At 43.0% G+C, this 21564-nt stretch overlaps 1 protein-coding gene across 1 annotated transcript in view; it reads left to right on the top strand.

The window, feature by feature from the left end:
- The window catches only part of SLC10A7 (solute carrier family 10 member 7), a 250841-nt gene extending 230029 nt beyond the window's left edge, over positions 1–20812 (top strand). The window contains exons 11-12 of the mRNA XM_082653781.1: positions 17989–18134; positions 20580–20812. Coding sequence (XP_082509907.1) covers positions 17989–18134; positions 20580–20609 — 176 coding nt within the window. The 3' untranslated portion in view covers positions 20610–20812. The remainder of the gene's footprint in view (positions 1–17988; positions 18135–20579) is intronic.
- Positions 20813–21564: the final 752 nt, after the last annotated feature.

Raw genomic sequence — 21564 nt, 5'->3', positions numbered from 1 at the left:
TCTTCCAGGTTGTCCATTTTATTGGCATATAGTTGCTTGTAGTAATCTCTCATGATCCTTTATATTTCTGCAGTGTCTGTTGTTACTTCCCCTATCATTTCTAATTCCATTGATTTGAGTTTTCTCCCTTTTTTTCTTGAAGAGTCTGGCTAATGGTTTATCAATTTTGTTTATCTTCTCAAAGAACCAGCTTTTAGTTTTATTGATCTTTGCTATAGTTTCCTTCCTTTCTTTTTCATTTATTTCTGATCTGATCTTTATGATTTCTTCTGCTAACTTTGGGGGTTTTTTTGTTTTTCTTTCTCTAATTGCTTTAGGTGTAAGGTTAGGTTGTTTATTTGAGATGTTTGTTGTTTCTTGAGGGAGGAGTGTATTGCTATAAAATTCCCTCTTAGAACTGGTTTTGCTGCATCCCATAGGTTTTGAGTCATCGTGTTTTCATTGTCATTTGTTTCTAGGTATTGTTTGATTTCCTCTTTGATTTCTTCAGTGATCTCTTGGTTATTTAGTAGTGTACTGTTTAGCCTCCATGTGTCTGTATTTTTTTTACAGATATTTTCCTGTAATTGATATCTAGTCTCATAGCATTGTGGTTAGAAAAGATACTTGATACAATTTCAATTTTCTTAAATTTACCAAGGCTTGATTTGTGACCCAAGATATGATCTATCCTGGAGAATGTTCCATGAGCACTTGAGAAGAAAGTGTATTCTGTTAGTTTGGGATGGAATGTCCTATAAATATCAATTAAGTCCATCTTGTTTAATGTATCATTTAAAGCTTGTGTTTCCTTATTTATTTTCATTTTGGATGATCTGTCCATTGGTGAAAGTGGGGTGTTAGAGTCCCCTACTATGATTGTGTTCCTATCGATTTCCCCTTTTATGGCTGTTAGCATTTGCCTTATGTATTGAGGTGCTCCTATGTTGGGTGCAAAAAGATTTACAATTGTTACATCTTCTTGTATTGATTCCCTTGATCATTATGTAGTATCCTTCTTTGTCTCTTTTAATAGGCTTTGTTTTAAAGTCTATTTTGTCTGATATGAGAATTGCTACTCCAGCTTTCTTTTGATTTCCATTTGCATGGAGTATCTTTTACCATCCCCTCACTTTCAGTCTGTATGTGTCCCTAGGTCTGAAGTGGGTCTTGTAGACAACATATATACGGGTCTTGTTTCTGTATCCATTCAGCCAGTCTATGTCTTTTGGTTGAAGCATCTAAACCTTTTATTTTTAAGGTAGTTATCGATATGTATGTTCCTATTACCATTTTCTTAATTGTTTGGGGTTTGTTATTGTAGGTCTTTTCCTTCTCTTGTGTTTCCTGCCTGGAGAAATTCCTTTAGCATTTGTCATAAAGCTGGTTTGGTGGTGCTAAATTCTCTTAGCTTTTGCTCGCTTGTAAAGGTTTTAATTTCTCCATCGAATCTGAATGAGATCCTTGCTGGGTAGAGTACTCTTGGTTGTAGGTTTTTCCCTTTCATCACTTTAAATATGTTCTGCCACTCCCTTCTGGCTTGCAGAGTTTCTACGGAAAGATCAGCTGTTAACCTTATGGGGATTCCCTTGTGTGTTATTTGTTGTTTTTCCCTTGCTGCTTTTAATATTTTTCCTTTGTATTTAATTTTTGATAATTTGATTAATATGTGTGTTGGTGTGTTTCTCCTTGGTTTTATCCTGTATGGGACTCTGTGCTTCCTGGACTTGATTGACTATTTCCTTTCCCATATTAGGGAAGTTTTCAACTATAATCTGTTCAAATGTTTTCTCAGTTCGTTTCTTTTACTCTTCTTCTTCTGGGACCCCTATAATTCGAATGTTGGTGTGTTTAATGTTGTCCCAGAGGTCTCTGAGACTATCCTAAATTCTTTTCATACCTTTTTCTTTATTCGGCTCTGTGCTAGTTATTTCTACTATTTTATCTTCTAGGTCACTTATCCATTCTTCTGCCTCAGTTATTCTAATATTGATTCCTTCTAGAGAATTTTTAATTTCATTTATTGTGTTTTTCATCATTGTCTGTTTCCTCTTTAGTTCTTCTTGTTCCTTGTTAAATGTTTCTTGTATTTTCTCCATTCTATTTCCAAGATTTTGGATCATGTTTACTATCATTACTCTGAATTCTTTTTCTGGTAGACTGTCTATTTCTCTTCATTTGTTAGGTCTGGTGGGTTTTTATCTTGCTCCTTCATCTGCTGTGGGTTTCTCTGTCTTCTCATTTTACTTAACTTACTGTGTTTGGGGTCTCTTTTTCGCAGGCTGCAGGTTCATAGTTCCTGTTGTTTTTGGTGGCTGCCCCCAGTGGCTAAGGTTGGTTCAGTGGGTTGTGTAGGCTTCCTGGTGGAGGGGACTAGTGCCTGTGTTGTGGAGAATGAGGCTGGATCTTATCTTTCTGGTGGGCAGGACTGCATCCGGTGGTGTGTTTTGGGGTGTCTGTGACCTTATTATGATTTTAGGCAGCCTCTCTGCTAATGGGTGGGGTTGTGTTCCTGTCTTGCTATTTGTTTGGCATAGGCACTGTAGCTTGCTGGTCGTTGAGTGGAGCTGGGTCTTAGCATTGAGGTGGAGATCTTGGCAGAGCTTTTGCCATTTGATATTACGTGGGGCTGGGAGGTCTTTGGTGGACCAATGTCCTGAACTTGCCTCTCCCACCTCAGAGGCACAGGCCTGACACCCAGCCAGAGCACCAAGACCCTGTCAGCCACACGGCTCAGAAGATAAGGGAGAAAAAAAGAAAGAAAGAAAAAGTAAAATAAAATAAAGTCATTAAAAAATTATTAAATATAACAAAAATTTAAACTAATTTTAAAAAAAAGGAAAGAAGAGAGCAACCAAACCAAAAAACAAATCCACCGATGATAACAAGTGCTAAAAACTATACTAAAAAACGGACAGGCAGAACCCTAGGACGAATGGTAGAAGCAAAGCTATACAGACAAAATCACACAAAGTCCACCGCCTCAGTTTTGGGATGATTGGTTGTCTATTCAGGTATTCCACAGATGCAGGGTACATCAAGTTGATTGTGGAGATTTAATCCGCTGCTCCTGAGGCTGCTGGGAGAGATTTCCCTTTCTCCTCTTTGTTCGCACAGCTCCCGGGGTTCATCTTTGGATTTGGACCCTCCTCTCCGTGTAGGTTGCCTGAGATTGTCTGTTCTTCGCTCAGACAGGACGGGGTTAAAGGAGCCGCTGATTCGGGGGCTCTGGCTCACTCAGGCCGGGGGGAGGGAGGGTTACGGATGCAGGGCGAGCCTGCGGTGGCAGAGGCCGGTGTGACGTTGCAGCAGCCTGAGGCGTGCCGTGCGTTCTCCCGGGGAAGTTGTCCCTGGATCCCGGGACCCTGGCAGTGGTGGGCTGCACAGGCTCCCCGGAAGAGGGGTATGGATAGTGACTTGTGCTCGTACACAGGCTTCTTGGTGGCGGCAGCAGCAGCCTTAGCGTCTCATGCCCGTCTCTGGGGTCCGTGCTGTTAGCTGCGGCTCGCGCCCGTCTCTGGAGCTCCTTTAAGCAGCGCTCTTAATCCCTCGCGCACCAGGCAACAAAGAGGGAAGAAAAAGTCCCTTGCCTCTTCGGCAGCTCCAGACTTTTCCCTGGACTCCCTCCCGGCTAGCCGTGGTGCATTAACCCCCTGCAGGCTGTGTTCACGCTGCCAAACCCAGTCCTCTCCCTGCGCTCCGACCGAAGCCCGAAGCCCGAGCCTCAGCTCCCAGCCCCGCCCGCCCCTGCGGGTGAGCAGACAAGCCTCTCGGCCTCGTGAGTGCTGTTTGGCCCTGATCTTCTGTGCGGGAATCTTTGCCTTCCGCACCCCTGTGGCTGCGCTCTCCTCCACTTTGCCTTCCGCACCCCTGTGGCTGTGCTCTCCTCCGCGGCTCCAAAGCTTTCCCCCTCCGCCACCATAAGTCTCCGCCCGCGAAGGGGCTTCCTAGTGTGTGGAAACCTTTCCTCCTTCACAGCTCCCTCCCACTGGTGCGGGTCCCGTCCCTATCTTTTTGTCTCTGTTTGTTCTTTTTTCTTTTGCCCTACCCAGGTACGTGGGGAGTTTCTTGCCTTTTGGGAGGTCTGAGGTCTTCTGCCAGCGTTCAGTAGGTGTTCTGTAGGAGTTGTTCCACGTGTAGATGTATTTCTGATGTATTTGTGGGGAGGAAGGTGATCTCCGCATCTTACTCCTCCGCCATCTTGAAGGTCTCCGAGTCAGCCTGTTAAAAGAGAGATGGATTTATGGGTAAATAACTCTAGTTTCTAATCCCCAAATCAAAACATCCTTGTTCTTCTGTGTCAGAAGATATCTCTTCTGAGGTTTATCATAAACATGGTACCATCAAGAAGAAAATTAGCACCAGAGGGTGATTCGTGGCCATGTTGACAAAACAGAAAGTGTATGTGCATTTGGGTCACAGTTTACTCCCATTTACAACTTAACTACAATTTGGACGCCTTCCAGAAGTTCCTCTGTCCATTGTTAAGAACATTATCAATGCAAAATCTTAGGGAGAACTAAGTTTAGGGTGTTGGAAGCTGTGGCAGAATCAGTAAAAGTGCATGTCATACTCATCAGCCTCTCATTGGCTCACACTTAAAAAGTTCCAAGTGTTTTTCTTCATTTATATAAAAACACATCTTTTAAAAAATCTGTGAAACTAGACAAGACTTTCCAGAGCCAGTCAGATGGGGCCAGCCCTGTGTTGGTGACGATGTTTAATCTATTCTGATGCCTTTGTGTTATTTTTGTCATATGAAACTCTCTATTTTTGAGGTTTCACATCCTGTGATTGTGAACATTAGGCAGATTATTCTCTTTAGAAGACAAATGACTCTTCCTTCGCCGCCCAGAGAAGGAAAATGCTAAGGTCACTCTACTTCCTTCCCACCTGTCTCTGTAAATATGGTGACCCCTCCCAGAAGCCACCATGGGCATCTGAATGAAGCCTCCATGGCTCAGCTCTTCAATGCATTCTTGAATTCCCCATCTGTTAATTACTCCTACAGTGCTGTCAGATAGGTGAGGATGTACCTAATCTTCCGAGGCTGAGAACTTCGATTGGTAGAGTTAAATGTTTCATTGTCAGCATGTGGTGAGCCAGTTCAGGACATTCATTAAACATCTTTTCCAATCAGAATGTACCTGTTTCAAAACAGAAGTAACACCAGCGGCTCATTTGGGTCTTTTCTTGCATCTTTATGCAAGTTTTATTACATAAAACTTTCAGCAAAGGGGTAGGGTTACAGCCCAGGTGACTGAAGGCTAAACCACCATCTTTCATTTTCTGAATGGGCTGACAATGGTCAGAAAATGGTCATCGACCAACTTTTATTCAAAGTGAGTAAAAGCTGGTCATATGAGCTCCTCTGTCGAAAGGAATACCTCTCTTCTTTGCAGACCTTTCCTGTGTAAATATTTCATTTCTTACGTTCTGTATTCTATTCCTTTTCACCCTCCATTATTCTGTGTTAATATCATCAAGCATCTCTTTTTCTCTCGGGTTCCAGGCACTCTGACAAATCACCATTGGAGGCAGTAATGTGGTAGAGGGCCCAGAACCAGAGCCAGTCTGTCTGTGTTCACATCTACACGCTGTTGCTCACTGTGCGTGGCCTTGGGGAGATTTTTATTCTTCTGCTGCCTCAGTTTTCTCATCTGAAAAATGGGGAGAATAACGGTAGCCTTTACTCACATTGTAGACATAAGGAGTGGATGAGCTAATGTTGGCTCACTCTCAGAATAGTGCCTGACCCATAGTAAGCCCTGTGTAATGATTTTCCACAATCTGTATTCCACCTACCAACATACCGATAAGAGCCAGAAAGGTCCATGAACTCCAGATATGGCTTCTGAAGTCCTGCCTGAGGTGGGATGACCGAAAGACTACAACATGAACACTGCTCTTTTTTTCCTAAAACTCTCAATTACTGGAAAGATTGTTCCTTCTGTTAGTAATGGCCTCGGACTTCTAGTTTATACCCTTGTATTTGTTCATTTTCCTGCTCTTCCAGGCCTAACTCTGCCTTTTGGATAAAGGGAGATGTATTTTTATATATTATTATAGTCTGTATTTTATAATATATAAAAATGTTATGTTTTTGAATTCTGGTTTTGAAATATGAAGGAAGGATAAATCTCTTAGGAGAGTTTTACATAAACATCGATTTAGCATAGCTAAATAGCTCCTGACTACACCGAAAAGAAATGGAGCTGTGAGTCTTCCTAACCGTGGAGGGGAGGGTGGCAGGAGAGCCCCGTCAGGACCTCAGAGGGGATGTCTGAGTCCAACATGTGAAGTGCATTTCTGACACCTCCTGTGTGGACTTCCACGTGTCCCTTTCCCTCTCATATGCCATCTACAGAGATAACCATGGGACGTTTTTCAGGCCTCAGAGGTTGGAAATTAAAATTCCATTTATACTTACCTGTGAAAATGGTATAAGATTGTCTTGTTTTTCTGCCGGAGGTCTAGCCAAGGGGGTTGGTTGTTAGCCATCCCTGAGCTGCTGCTATTGCCTTTGTGTTCAGCGATTTAGAAATGCCCAAGTCTATGTGGGTTCCCTGAACCCATCACTGGGACACTGAGAAAACTAAAGAGTTCTTATTTGCATATATTATTTAGTTGTACATCATTTTGGATGACTCCTTCTACAAAAAGGACAAGAATCTTTCCTTCTGTGTCTCATAAAGCAACAATAGAGGTTCTGATGGTGGAGTCACATCAAAGATAATATGGCGGGCTTCCCTGGTGGCGCAGTGGTTAAGAATCCGCCTGCCAATGCAGGGGACACGGGTTCGAGCCCTGGTCTGGGAAGATCCCACATGCTGCGGAGCAACTAAGCCCGCGTGCCACAACTACTGAGCCTGAGCTCTAGAGCCCACGAGCCACAACTACTGAAGCCCGTGCACCTAGAGCCCGTGCTCCGCAACAAGAGAAGCCACTGAAATGAGAAGCCTGTGCACTGCAACGAAGAGTAGCCCCCGCTCGCCGCAACTAGAGAAAGCCCGTGCGCAGCAACAAAGACCCAAGGCAGCCAAAAATAAAATAAATAAATTTAAAAAAAAGATAATATAGCAGTTCTCCATTACAGATGGAACGACACGAAAAGAACAGGGAAGCAAATAAAATGTAAATCACTGGCAAGGGTAAGGCAGCCCAATCTGTGTATTAAAATACCTTGGAGAATTTGAGCAAAAGACCAGTCATTTAGATGGGAGTGAATGAGAGCAGGTCACATGATCCGTGACATCCTGTCCACCTTCCTAAGGGAATCTGCAGGAAGTAGACTCGCCAGCCTTTGGAACATTGCAGAATGGGTTTCAGGGGAAGTCCTAGAATAGCCAGCATTACGAGCAGTAATTCTGGGGGCTGTGCAGACGTACCACCTGCTCCAACAGGCCACACGTTAGTGGCCCTCTCTCTGAAGGACAGCATGCCAAGCCATACCCGTCAACCTGGAAGTAGGTGGCCTTTCTTTGTACCCACTCTAAAAGAGAGACAAAAATTAGAATAACCCAAATGTTCACTGCATCCGTTTTGCCTAACAGCTTTGCAGTGCTGCATTTCCTCACTGTCCTGTGCCATGATTCTGTGGTTGGGTGGAATTTGCTCTTCACCTAGCTTTGGCATGGTACTCTCCATCTTCTCTCCCTAGTCAATAAGAGCATAAGTTCCATGAAGGCGGGGTTGGGGGAGGGGTATCGGTTTACCCACTTATTCACTGCACCTAGAATGGTATCTGAAGACTTACTACTTACCAGACATTGTGTATTGTTTCATTTATGGTTTATTAAGAAAAAAAAACCCTACAAAGTAGGTACATTTTACAGATGTGAAAACAGAGGTTCAATCACTTGCCTAACCAAAGTAACACAGCTGGTAAGTGGTAAGCATGGGATTCCAACCCGGGGCTCTCTGCGTCTTGTATCAGGCTTCGTAACAGCTACCTGTACTGCCTTGTGTAGGCTACTGGACATAATAAATTATAAATTGCTGCATGAAGCGACAGCTATATTACTGAAAATTAGCTTGCTTTAGGAAAATCCTAACTGAAAGCCTTTTCTAAACAAATTCCAAAACTGTTGGTGTACCTTATCATGACACCATTTTGTGTTCTAGAAAAGGCATATAAGTACCCCTTTGTGTAGTAACTGAGATAAATCAGCGCCAGTGAGTTTGACTTTCTGTGACTATTTGTCTCTGAAGAGAAAGTGTGTGAGTGTGTGTGTGTGTGTGTGTATGTGCGTGTGTGTGTGCACACGCGCGCGCGCGCGGTGTCAGAAGGGGACCCAGACTGGCATTTAGTGATGCCTGAAAAGAGTGGCTGTGTTCCTCTAATAGCGGCTGCCTCTGCAATTACATTATGATTGGGGAGACCATCTATCCCAGTGACTCTTAAAGGCAAATGTGGGCTTTTGAATTGAGAGATGCACTAAGAAGGAAGAGATAGAATTCAAATAACAATGTGTAAGATGTTTGGAGAGTAAAATTATGGATGTTTCTAACTAAGAACAAACTAAACAAAAGTGGGAAATCTCCATGACGACTGAAGAGCTAAGCAGCTCGATGCCAGATTTGCCAGCAGCTCTCTCCAGAACTCACTGGAACATCCGAGAAAGAATTTAAATGGAAAACAAGTCATGTGAATTCAGGCGAATGAACCTTTGAAAGACAGGAAAGGATCCAGGTGACTGGCGTATACTGTCTCTTAGCGAAGTGGGAAAGTAAGTGACATATTCAAGTTCAAAAACACAAAGGGTGTTTTTCAATATATTTCCTTTCCTACTCCACTATTCAATACTCATTTCAAAGTTTGGTTTCCACGGTCAGACCAGTTTCTTTCCTTCCTGCCATAATGAATATATTTTTCTCCTATGAAATACAACCCTCTCCCAGAGGGGTGTGCGAAGGATTTTTTTTTTTTTTTTTGGCGGTATGCGGGCCTCTCACTGTTGTGGCCTCTCCCGTTGCGGAGCACAGGCTCTTGACGCGCAGGCTCAGCGGCCATGGCTCACGGGCCCAGCCGCTCCGCGGCATGTGGGATCTTCCCAGACTGGGGCACGAACCCATGTCCCCTGCATCAGCAGGCGGACTCTCAACCACTGCGCCACCAGGGAAGCCCTTATTCTCTTTTTAGTCCAGTAAAGCAACTAGTATTTGTTCTTGTCCTGTCTTCTTTGATGGGAAACATTGCTTTAGCACCTATTCTTCAATAATTAATCATTCATATATTGAGTACCAGTCCTGTGCTTAAACACTGCAGGAGATTAAAAGAAAAATATAAGGCTTTGCCTATTTTCAGGGGCAAACAAAACCTACACAAAAGAAAATAATGGCAACATAAGCAAATGCTAAATTATGGAGTGCAGCTAGGAGGAGAGGCTTCATTCTTCAAAAGAGGAAGAAATCGGTAGGGAGGCCACCTTCACCATGGAGAAAAAATGTAAAGCTGAGCCCAAAACAACCCCTAGGATTTAGTCACCCAGAGGGAAAGGACAAGATCGAGGCAGGGGCTCAGCTCTTACAAAGACAAGAAAGTTCTAGGCCTGAGCCAGTGACAGCAATTGGCAACTGAGAGGTTGGTTTAATGGAGTTAACATAGGTTAGTGATTAAAAGTAAATAGACTGTGGTCTAATTCTGCCTCTACCACCTACCAGATGTGTGATGTTAGGCAAGTCACATAACTGCTCTACCCCTCAGTTGCCTCATGTTTCAGTGGGGAAATTGCCACCTACTTCTTAGGGCTGTTTTAAGGATTAAGTGAGATAATGCAGGAAAAGCACTTGGCAGGCAGGAAGCACTTACAAAATGGCGGTAGTTGCCGTCGTTCTTTACTGACGTCGAAGGGGTAGAGGATTTGATGAATGGGCACTGGAAAGTCATTGTAATTCTTGAGCAGGGTATTGCCTTTAATTAATGTGGGTTTTAGGAAGATTAATCTGGCTGTGGTTTGTAGGATTGATGAAGGGAAGAGTCTGAAGACAGGGGGTTATGTCAGGAGGCTGAAAGAGTCATTTGGCTTGATTTTATGAGGAACCGAATTAGGAAGTTGGCAGTGAAAACTGAGGGGGAAGGACAGTGCTCGATAGAGGAAAGAACCTCCAGAACTTGGTGACTTGATCTACAAGGAGAAAGACAAATGGTGATCCCCAAACTCTGAGTTGTAGCAACTTGGTAAGCATGCACCAGGCCGGCACTCACTCTCTGGACGAAGGGAAGCCGAGGTGATTGGGGCAAGTGCTACAGAAAGTGGGCCCCAGGAAGGCAGGGGCCTTGTCTGTGTTATTTTCCTTATATCCTCAGCACCGGGAACAGTGAATCACATACAGCAGAGGCCCAGAAAGTATTTTTTGAATGAATGAGTAGATGGTGAGAGCATCGTGCTCCTACAAGTAAACTCTGAACAACGGTATAAAGTAGATGGTGTTCCTATTGTGAGCAATAGAGCGGCCTTCCGTGAGAGGTATGTGAAGGTCCATATTTAATCGAGGAAGAAAAATGTCTGTTTCTCAAGGAAAAATTTAAAAACCGTCCATCCAATAGAAACTAGTAACTGTTGAAACTTGATACAAAGGGAATTTTCTAATTCAGAGGACATAAAATAAACATTTAAAATAGGGGGGATACCCCCACTTGTTCCGGTACGTATTGTTTTATCCTTTCCATCCTGGGTGCAGGATAAAAGAAACCCCTTATTTGCTTGTTAGAAGAAGAAAGCTCTCACTTGAAGTTCTTAGTTGGCAGATGTCAGTTGAAAGCTCTGCTTATGGAATATGCCGCAGTGTCAAAGTCTGTTGGATAATTTTAGACGAATGTGTCATGTGTGACATGGGAATATGGCATGCCATACATTAGTGATTTCCCAAGTGTTTGGAGCAGGTAGTAATGTGCTGGGGAAGTGCTCTTTATCTCTCCACACAGTGTACTTGTAGAGCAGTGGGGAAATGCTTCTGGTGGAAATTACTTTAGTCAGAAAAGGAATCCATTTACAATATGCGCCTTCTAACATCTTTCAGACAATGCATTGTATTAAAGAGGCATTTTTTGATTAATGTTTTATAAACATTTTTCAGCATGACAGCTTAAAGTCCCTGTAAAATTGTAAATGTGCGCATGGTGTTCACTTCCATAAAGTCAAACGCCGTCTCGTAAAGTCTAGTCGGATCCTGTCAACCACGGTGACACAGAATCAGTACCTGGGAGCATTAAAATTAATTTGCTTCATTTATGTTACCGCAGTGATCGCAAGATGAAAAGAGTCCTATATTTAAATTTTACTTGAAAAAGAAAACTCTTTTGAGTAAGTTTGTTTGGTTTTTTGAAATTATTGCCCCTTTTTTCTCCCTAGTTAATGAATGGAGTGAAAATGGAGTGATAGTCTGCACAGTAACTTTATGATGGGGTCTGGAAAAGCACAAGTCCGATCCTTCAGTGCTCTTCCTCTGAGCACTAAGATGCTCAGAGATGAAGACAAAACAGTCACTGACCCTGAGAAGCTAACAGCTTAGTGAGGGAAACACACACACACACACACACACACACACACACACACACACACGAAGCAAGCAGCGATAATAAATGCAGCAAACGCTAGGCTGGAACACGCCCCAGTTGGGTAAGCCTAGAGCAGAAAGGAGCCTTGGGACATCAAGGATGGCTTCCCAGAGGAGGTGAGTTAGGAACTGCGGGCTAAGGAATCGGGCAGGTCAAGAAGTGGGTGGCGAGCATCCTGGGCAAAAGGAACTCACGTGCAAAGACCGAGAGGTGAGACTTCTAGAGCCTAGAGCGTGGGCATGGGCACAGGTTGGGGAGAGGAGGGGAGGAAGGGGCACCACACTCTTCATGGCTGGAGCACAGAGAGAGCCCAGGGGAGCGTGGTGAGACAGAGAGAGATTTTGTACTCAGCCTGGTTGCAGACTGGAAAATACCCTGCAGAGGACAAGCCTGAAGGCAGAGAGATGGGTTTGGGGCGAGGGTTGGGGGGCGGGTGAGGGCTGACCGAGCCCTGAAGGAAGGTCACGGGGAGGCAGTGGGAGTGGTCATAGAGGGGCCTGTGAGTTACCTGAGTGAGGGTCGTGTCACATGCCTCGCCCTTTAGTTAATCTGTGAAGTGAGTGCTAATTGAATGAACGATTGAGTGAATTGTTGAAAGGGTGGGTGAAGAGGATGACAGGGTGGTGCATCACATGGGCTTCTGGAAAAAGACATAGCGATGCTCTCTGATTTGACTTGAAGGTCAAGTTTTGCCAAATTCGTGGCCAGGTGACAGAAATCGCAGTGTGGTGAGCACAGTGGCCCTCACAGTTCCAGGACTCTCTCTATTTCATTTCCAGTGTTCATCCTGATAGAGCTGGAAACGTGGCAAAGATGCCCTAGAACAGAGATCGTAAACTCGCCGCTTCCAAACATCGCCAGGGTGGACTGGACCACTCAGACGTGGAATCGTAGAATAGTTACCTCCCCCTCCACCCCCCCACTTCTCCCAACTTCTCTTCCTACTCTGACCCTCGAGAAAATGAAAATGCACAGGATGGAAGCTGCCAGGAGGGCGGCTGGGGAGAAACTGAAGAAAAGCAGGGGAAAGACTGAGATATAAAGAAGAGATTGCGAAGGAACTAATAATTGAAAAGGAAAGTGGATAATTGAATGATCGAGAAGTAAGGTAGAGTTTCAGACAGAGGGAACAGAAAGGTTCCCAAAACAAATAGCTTGACTTGAATCGCTGGAGTCCCCCTCCCCTCATCCGGGGATTAGCCGGTGGTGAATCCACCCTGAGAGAATGACAAGGAAAGACGCAGCAAAGGGACCTGGCCCTAATCTCCGGAAGCTAAGTTTTTCTCTCTGATGTGATTTTCAATCATATTTTTAACATTAGTCACTGAGAGTGGTGGTGATAGGAAATCTGATTAACAATTAACAAGAAGGTATTGCAGGCACACAAAGTGATGAAGAGAAATCCCTACTTCATTCGACAGATGTCTACAGCAGCGGCCAGTCATGGGGGAGCCCTCTCTTTTCCAGGCGAAGTGGATGACTGGGCTGCGAAGCCAAGTGAGAGAGGGCCTGTGTCTCCAGGGTGAGGCAGGCAAGCATGCCACGCCATCAACATAGGGAACTAAAACAGTGTGGGAAAGCGGGGAGGGGACAGTGAGGAAATGAAGGAGTAATAAGTGCAGGAAGTAGCCGGAGCTGGGGGAACAAAGGAAGAAGTTGGGTTCTCAGAACCTAGAAGTCTGGAGAGGAAACAGGGGTCAGACCTTCAAGGAGGGGCACAGTGGGCTAGCCGCTGGGGCCGAACCCCAGGCCTCTGCGCCTTCTCCAGCCTTCCTCTAGTGTCCAGGGGGCCGCCTGCTGCCAAGGAGGAGTGATGTTTGCAGAGTCCCAGCCTAGTCTGTACAGAAGAGTGTGTTCAAAGATGAGACGGAAGAGCTGAAGAACCAGCCCAGGACCAGAAGAGACTTCATACAAAGTGATAGCAGCATCCACAGAAGGTAGAAGTTCACCTGTACACTGGAAGTTTCTTGAAGACAGTGTCAGTCTGGGGTTCCCTTGCCACTATTGGGGTAGGCCTCGTGGTTACTGAGCTCCTGGCCGCTGTGAAATCACAGGAATACCCCAGCGTGGGTAGCAGGGGAGTGTGAGGTCTGCTGCCCCCGGAAGTGCTGCTGGGAGGGTTAGGGGCCCAAGGGGAGCGAGTTCCGAAAGGACTTCTGGACTAGAAAGCTCTTTGCATCCCAGGCCCTCTTCTGCTTCATGGAGCTGCCACGCCTGTGGCATCTTGAACTGAAGACCTCGGAGGCCTTGACCCTTACCTGACACAGAGAACTGGAAACCCAGGTGGCCTGGATTGCAGTAAAGACTCCACCACTTGGGAAAGTTTTCTAACCACTAATGAGGCGTTTCAGTCTCCTCATTAGTAAAATGGTGCAAACAATAGGTTTCATCAACCACCAAGAGTTGTTGTCTGTTCATATGGGAGAGCCCTTGACAGCACCTGGCCTCAACTAAGTACTCACTGCATACAAACCGTTATTATCATTATTACTACTATCTTTTCATCACACTACGGTGAATTGATGTCGCTTCCATTAAGATACCTTGTAAACTTGCGTATTGGAGCAGCAGCCCTGTGACCATATCTGTGGGCTTGCTTGAGCTGGCTGAAGAACGACCCAGAGCCTGCCTGAACTTAGCCAAGAAAGTGTAACTCAGGTGATTTAGCCCAGCAGCCATCGTCCTTGAATTTGGGGTCAGAAACCCCTGCTCTGACCATGTTTTAGAGACACATACCTGCATATTTCTATCATTTGCTCCCTTTAGCCCCACTATTACTCCACGCCACCCCCCAACTCCTTCACATCATCCTTTTGGGCCAAATAACCTTTCCTGAAAACAGGAGTAGTATATGTTCAGGTCTTCTTCATTTCTCATTGTAGTAACTTTCTGGGACTATAATTTTTTTTTTTTTTTTAGATTTTATTCATTTTATTTTATTTTTTTATTTATTTATTTTTTGGCTGCATTGGGTCTTTGTTCTTGCGTGTGGGCTTTAGTTGTGGCGAATGGGGGCTACTCTTTGTTGTGGTGTGCGGGCTTCTTATTGTGGTAGCTTCTCTTGTTTCAGAGCACAGGCTCAAGGTGCGTGGGCTTCAGTAGTTGTGGCACGCGGGCTCAGTAGTTGTGGCACACAGGCTCTAGAGCGCAGGCTCAGTAGTTGTGGCACACGGGCTTAGTTGTTCTGCAGCACGTGGGATCTTCCCGGACCAGGGCTTGAACCCGTGTCCCTTGCATTGGCAGGCGGGTTCTTAACCACTGTGCCACCAGGGAAGCCCTCTGGGATTATAATATTAAATGCTGCTTTTCAATATCTAACACTGATCTAATTCAAATCCAATAAGTGGATTAAGCATATTACTTTTAAAAAGAAAACTTCTTTGTTCTTTATATTAGTGAGAAGACAGAAGCTGTGCAAAAATCTAAATGCATACGCTTGAAGCTTTGAGAGAGACTTTGTTTGGGAAGAGTTAAGTGTTTGCAGTTTATGGCAATGATATGTGAGGCTATGAAAAAGAAAGCAGCCATGAAATACATTTTTGCATAAAGGTTTGAAATTTATTAGAAGGTAAAAATAATTGAAAAAGCAGAGCTTTCCTCACCAGGCTATCATAAAACATTATTTATGTACCATCATTGTGTGTATTTAGGAGCCTGGGTCCTTTTCAGTGGTTGTTCTCAAAGAAACAAAAAGAAAGCTAAGCTGTTAAAGCTATTCAGTTCAAAAACTGACGTACATACACAGCCGTACTAACAACTGGACCACATTAAAGCAATTGGTGATAATAGTCAAATCACCAGTGTCTGAATTCTGTTACAGAAGCTTAATAGTTACATATGTTAGGCAGCTGCTTACAAAGTATGCACACCTTGCCCTGGATATAACGGAGCGGTAGACTCAGAAGTAGTATTCATTTACCTGAGTTCCGTTACAGCCTTCACTGTGGGGTTTAATCATTCAGCACAGATTTTAGAATTCATCTGCTGTATACAGTACTGCTTAAAGCGCTTCGAGATTCTTGGCCAAAAGAGAATGTGCAAAAGCCTTTATTAATGTCTATCTGGCTAAAGTACCCTCCGACTTATAGCCATATATACCATACTTTATCTTACCATATACTTTCAGCCCCAAAGTGAACTTGGGGGCTGTGAAATGGTGCCAGGCAGGCTTCCCTAAAGACTAACAGAGTGTTTCACTACTAAGCAAGAAAAGATCCTTTTTTTTTTTTTTAATTGTGGTATAGTTGCTTTACAGTGTTGTGCAGAAAAGATCCATTTTTAACCTCTACCTTACTAGTATGCCTCAGCCTTCTCGAGGAAACTCTACTCCGAAATCTGAAAGAAAAATTAAGGAAACTCTCCAATTTACCATTGCAACAAAAAGAATAAAATACCTAGGAATAAACCTTCCTAGGGAGACAAAAGACCTGTATGCAGAAAACTATAAGACACTGATGAAAGAAATTAAAGATGATACCAACAGATGGAGAGATATACCATGTTCTTGGATTGGAAGAATCAATATTGTGAAATGACTGTACTACCCAAAGCAATCTGCAGATTCAATGCAATCCCTATCAAATTACCAATGGCATTTTATACGGAACTAGAACAAAAAATCTTGAAATTTGTATGGAGACACAAAAGACCCCGAATAGCCAAAGAAGCCTTGAGGGAAAAAAACGGAGCTGGAGGAATCAGACTCCCTGACTTCAGACTATACTACAAAGCTACAGTAATCAAGACAATATGGTACTGGCAGAAAACCAGAAACATAGATCAATGGAACAAGATAGAAAGCCCAGAGATAAACCCACGCACCTATGGTCAACTAATCTATGACAAAGGAGGCAAGGATATACAATGGAGAAAAGACAGTCTCTTCAATAAGTGGTGCTGGGAAAACTGAACAGCTACATGTAAAAGAATGAAATTAGAACACTCCCTAACACCATGCACAAAAATAAACTCAAAATGGGTTTGAGACCTAAATGTAAGACCAGACACTATAAAACTCTTAGAGGAAAACATAAGAAGAAAACTCTTTGGCATAAATCACAGCCAGATCTTTTTTGATCCACCTCCTAGAGTAATGAAAATAAAAACAAAAATAAACAAATGGGACCTAATGAAACTTAAAAGCTTTTGCACAGCGAAGGGAAGCATAAACAAGATGAAAAGAGAACCCTCAGAATGGGAGAAAATATTTGCACACGAATCAATGGACAAAGGATTAATCTCCAAAATATATAAACAACTCATGCAGCTCAATATCAAAAAACAAACAACCCAATCCAAAAATGGGCAGAAAACCTAGATAGACATGTCTCCAAAGAAGACATACAAATGGCCAAGAAGCACATGAACAGCTGCTCAACATCACTAATTATTAGAGAAATGCAAATCAAAACTACAATGAGGTATCACCTCACACCAGTTAGAATGGGCATCATCAGAAAATCTACAAACAACAAATGCTGGAGAGGGTGTGGAGAAAAGGGAACCCTCTTGCACTGTTGGTGGGAATGTAAATTGATACAGCCACTATGGAGAGCAGTATGGAGGTTCCCTAAAAAACTAAAAATAGAATCGCCATATGACTCAGCAATCCCACTACTGGGCATATACCCAGAGAAAACCATAATTCAAAAAGACACATGCACCCCAGTGTTCATTGCAGCACTATTTACAATAGTCAGGTCATGGAAGCAACCTAAATGCCCATCAGCAGACGAATGGATAAAGAAGATGTGGTACATATATACAGTGGAATATTACTCAGCCATAAAAAGCAATGAAACTGGGTCATTTATTGATATGTGGTTGGATCTAGAGACTGTCATACAGAGTGAAGTAAGTCAGAAAGAGAAAAACAAATATCGTATATTAACGCATATCTGTGGAACCTAGAAAAATGGTACAGATGAACCAGTTTACAGGGCAGAAATTGAGACACGGATGTAGAGAACAAGCGTATGGACACCAAGGGGGGAAAGCGGCGGGGGTGGGTGGGTGGTGGTGTGATGAATTGGGCGATTGGGATTGACGTGTATACACTGATGTGTATAAAATGGATGACTAATAAGGACCTGCTATATAAAAAAATAAATTAAATAAAATTTAAAAATTAAAAAAAAAGAAACTCTATTCCCCACTCTCTTCTCTCCTCTCCTTGTTAGACAGGCTGCTAACTTGCAGTGAGAGTTACTGCTGCCCTTGAACCGACCACCTTTTCAGTTTTAATCTGTTCTAGATAGAGCTTGGAGGTTTACACAGTGAAAGGAAGATGGAAAGATTTGGTGAGTCGTTCCAGACCTTCCCTTTTCAGTTCTGTGAATATGCACAAGGGAAAGGCGGTGCAATCCGAAGTCCAGTTTTAATGGCGTATGTCTTTAGTTTGATGACAGACTGAATTTGCCTCTAGGTTTTCTGTCTTCTTTGTTCATCAGGGATTCCAATGCTGAAGATCGTGTTTGCAGGCCATGAGTACCTCTCTTTAATATCCGTCCCCTTGCTGATCTACCACCCGGTGCAGATCCTTCTGGGAAGTGTGTTGGTGCCAACAATAAGGTCTTGGATGGTGTCCAGGCAGAAGGTGAGACTCTAGAAGAATCTTATTTGGATCCAAGTCACGTTGAAATGCTATTTCTGAATCTTAGCTGTTCATATGCTTTAACTTTTGCACATATAACCTTGTTCTCAAGTACACATTCTCTTAACTAAATACGGTAATAATGACGCATTAATCCAATTCAATTTGAACAAGAGGATTGAGGGCTAATTGTTCTATATTATTATAACAGCACGATGATACTTAGAAGGTAGTTTTTAAAAGCCCTTTTTAATTTGCTCCTATCGAAGGGCATATTGCAGTGGATTAAAGTTTCAGTAAATATACTCAAAATACATGTGCCCCTCTGCTCGGGTGCCCACCATCTTTGCCCACCTGATCATTTGTATGTGTCCTGACTTCACATGCCTTTCTAAATATGATAGCACCTGGATTTATCCAGAGCGTCTACTTTATTTTTAATTTTCCAGACACATAATAACTTCTTTGTACTATGCGTTTGGGAATTAAAAAATAAAATTTCAGTAGCAAAGGAGGCCACACAAGGACATCAGTTTCACCACACTTGGCTCAGAAGTCGTGTTACTTATTTGATATTTGTGGATTTGATTTTCTAAATTATCAGCCAAAATAAAATAAACGGAGTGACTCATACAAAATTCAGAGGCAGCACATACCACGGAAGTGCCCATAGAGCTGGCTTCTTCCTTCTTCCTAGTGGCTCAGACTTTGCAAGACTGCTTTCGCCTGCTCACAAGGTGGCAAGGAGATAGCCAGTGACAGAGCACTGTGTGTCATGTTCTTAGTGTCCTGAAAATGGGACCGCCCCACTACAGCCTGTTAAGCTCTGTGTTATGCTAAGCACGTGCCAGCCTTTACCAGGTTCGGAGTGTGGGCCCTTGAGCCATCCTGCCAGCTCTGCCACCTTACCCCCGTGTGACCCTGGCCATGTTACTTCACGTCTGTGCACCTCAGTCTCTGCCACACTAAGACTCATGATAACATCTACTCTTTAGAGTTGTGGAGGATTACGTGGCAGGTATTTGACAAAAGCTATCTGATATAATCTCTGTTATCATCACTGATGTTCCTTATTTTCTACAACACTGTAGCAGGCTCTGCTATCCCCATTGAACACATAGGAACTAGGCCCAGAGAGTTGAGCAACTTGCCCAGGGTTGTGGGGGTGGGTTTACTCAGTGCTAGACTTAGGACTTGAACCCTGGTCTATGTGTCCCCCAAAATCTTTCCCCTACACCACAACGATGCTCCAAACAGAAATACAAGATTGCTTTTGTTTAATTTTTGGTACTGAAGTACAGTTAATTTACAATGTTGCATTAGTTTCAAGTGTACAGCAAAGTGATTGTTATGTATGTAAGAATATATATAAGAATAAAAATATATAGGAATATATATATATTCTTTTTCAGATTCTTTTCCATTATAGGTTATTACAAGATATTGAGTATAGTTCCCTGTGCTGTACAGTAGGTCCTTGTTGTTTATCCATTTTATATATAGGAGTGTGTATATGTTAATCCCAGACTCTCCTAATTTATCTCTCCCCCCCCACCCCCAAGATTGCTTTTAGAAGGAGAGCCCTAGGTCCCCAGAATCCTGCCTGAGAAGGTAGCCCTCCAGCACCTTCCCTCCTCTTGTAATTGAACAAAATGTTAGCAAACACCATTCTGTGCTGGGGACCACTCCAGTCTGGGGTCTTCCCACTCAGAATTGGTACAGGAGCAGTTTAGTAATTCTCTTTCTTTTACTATTTATCCCCTTTGAAAACTTCATTTGTATATATGCTCGTGTTTAACAATGTGTATATGCATGATAGACCAGAATTTATACATATAAATTTTGACAAAGAATGAAGAAAATTATTTGAAAATCCTAATACTCCATCAATAATACACAGTCATAGTGAACAGCAAATTAATCAGAATGAAGTTTTCTTCTAAATGTTTAAAAGCTCTAGGATTTATCCTGCAGAGTAACAGAAGCATTTCCAAAAGGGAGACCAAACTGGACGCTGTTCATTTTTCCCTTCACACAGAAACCACTCCAAACCAGGGGGTCACTGGCTAATGTAGAATAATCCAGAAGGCTTAGAATATTTAGCCATTCCCACCTGGCCACAAAAACAAAGTGTCCATCGTAAGGGTATCCTTGAGTGTCTCCTCTGCTTTACAGACAATACTGACTGAGACCCACAGGCACCATCTAACGCACAGCAGACGGGATGAATAGCCATGCCGGGCGTGGGGGAGGTGCCAGATTCTGCAGGCCAGTGAGGTGGGTGGGTGAATTTATTTGGATCCAGGGGTTTGGATCCTTGGTTATATAATGCTATCTAGGCGGACCTCTTTTTCCTTCTCGTAGCATAAATTATCAGGTGTTAATTGATGCTCTCACGTTGCTCGTGGATACCGTCCAACTCTGATGTCATGTTTTCCTTTCTCGTAGGGAGTGAAGTTGACAAGGCCAACGGTATAAGGAAGGAGGTGGTCTTTCCACAGCGATGTATATACGTACAGGGTTGTACATACAAACAGTTCTGAAGACATGTATTTGTGAACGTTGCTTCAATGCATATTTTATTTTTTTACACAAAAAAATATAACTGTTTAAGTGCCTTAAAATGGATTTGACGAGAGCGTTATTTCCAAAACCTACTTTGTTGGTTACTGCCAGGGGTGGTTCAGTATTTTGGAGTTGTTCTTTGTTTTTTTTTTTTTCCTAACACAGGAAACAGTCATCATAAGTGACAAAAAGCAAACACGTTTTCATCGTACCACCTTCTGTGCAATACAGCTCTCTACTAGCTACTGTACTATTTGGAATGAGGTCACACCATCAGGAAAATGCTCTTCTCATGACAGTGAAAATTTCCAAAGTCTTATTCACGGATACTTTGATTTCCTTTGTGATTCTTTTTTTCTGCAACTGTGACATGCCTCTTCCTTATCAACTCAGCAGGGGTCATAGATTGAATAGATGCTGAAAAGCATAAGTCATCTGCATTTCTTGACATCAGTTTTTAAGACATTCCTTCAAATAATTTCCACTCAGAAATTCCTCAGTTCCATTACAAGAGATTGTGGTGTTCTATGTCTTAAATTTATTATAAGCTGCTTCAAAGAAAGGGCCTGATATTTGAGTTATGAGTCAAAGTACGTGCAGTTTTCAGATAAACTGCAGGATTTGGGTTTCAGGATTCTTAAAATTATATTTCAAATGTTTTTCGTTTTTCTTCCATTATTTCTTGCTTACCTGTTTTCCAGCACACTTGCAAACTCATAACAACCAAATGTGAGACCCAAAAACGTTACAATTAGTTCGAGAGCAGCAACAATTAATGATGGATTATTTCACATTCCACAACGGAGACCAAAATGTGTTTCCTGTTACACAGATGTGCTGGGCACAAATTTCCTCTTTTAGCCAGAAG

Source organism: Grampus griseus (assembly GCF_964374135.1).
Source record: "Grampus griseus genome assembly, chromosome: 4".
NCBI classification, from domain to species: domain Eukaryota; kingdom Metazoa; phylum Chordata; class Mammalia; order Artiodactyla; family Delphinidae; genus Grampus; species Grampus griseus.
Note: the sequence above shows the minus strand (reverse complement) of the source record. Positions and strands in the feature narration are given on the sequence as shown.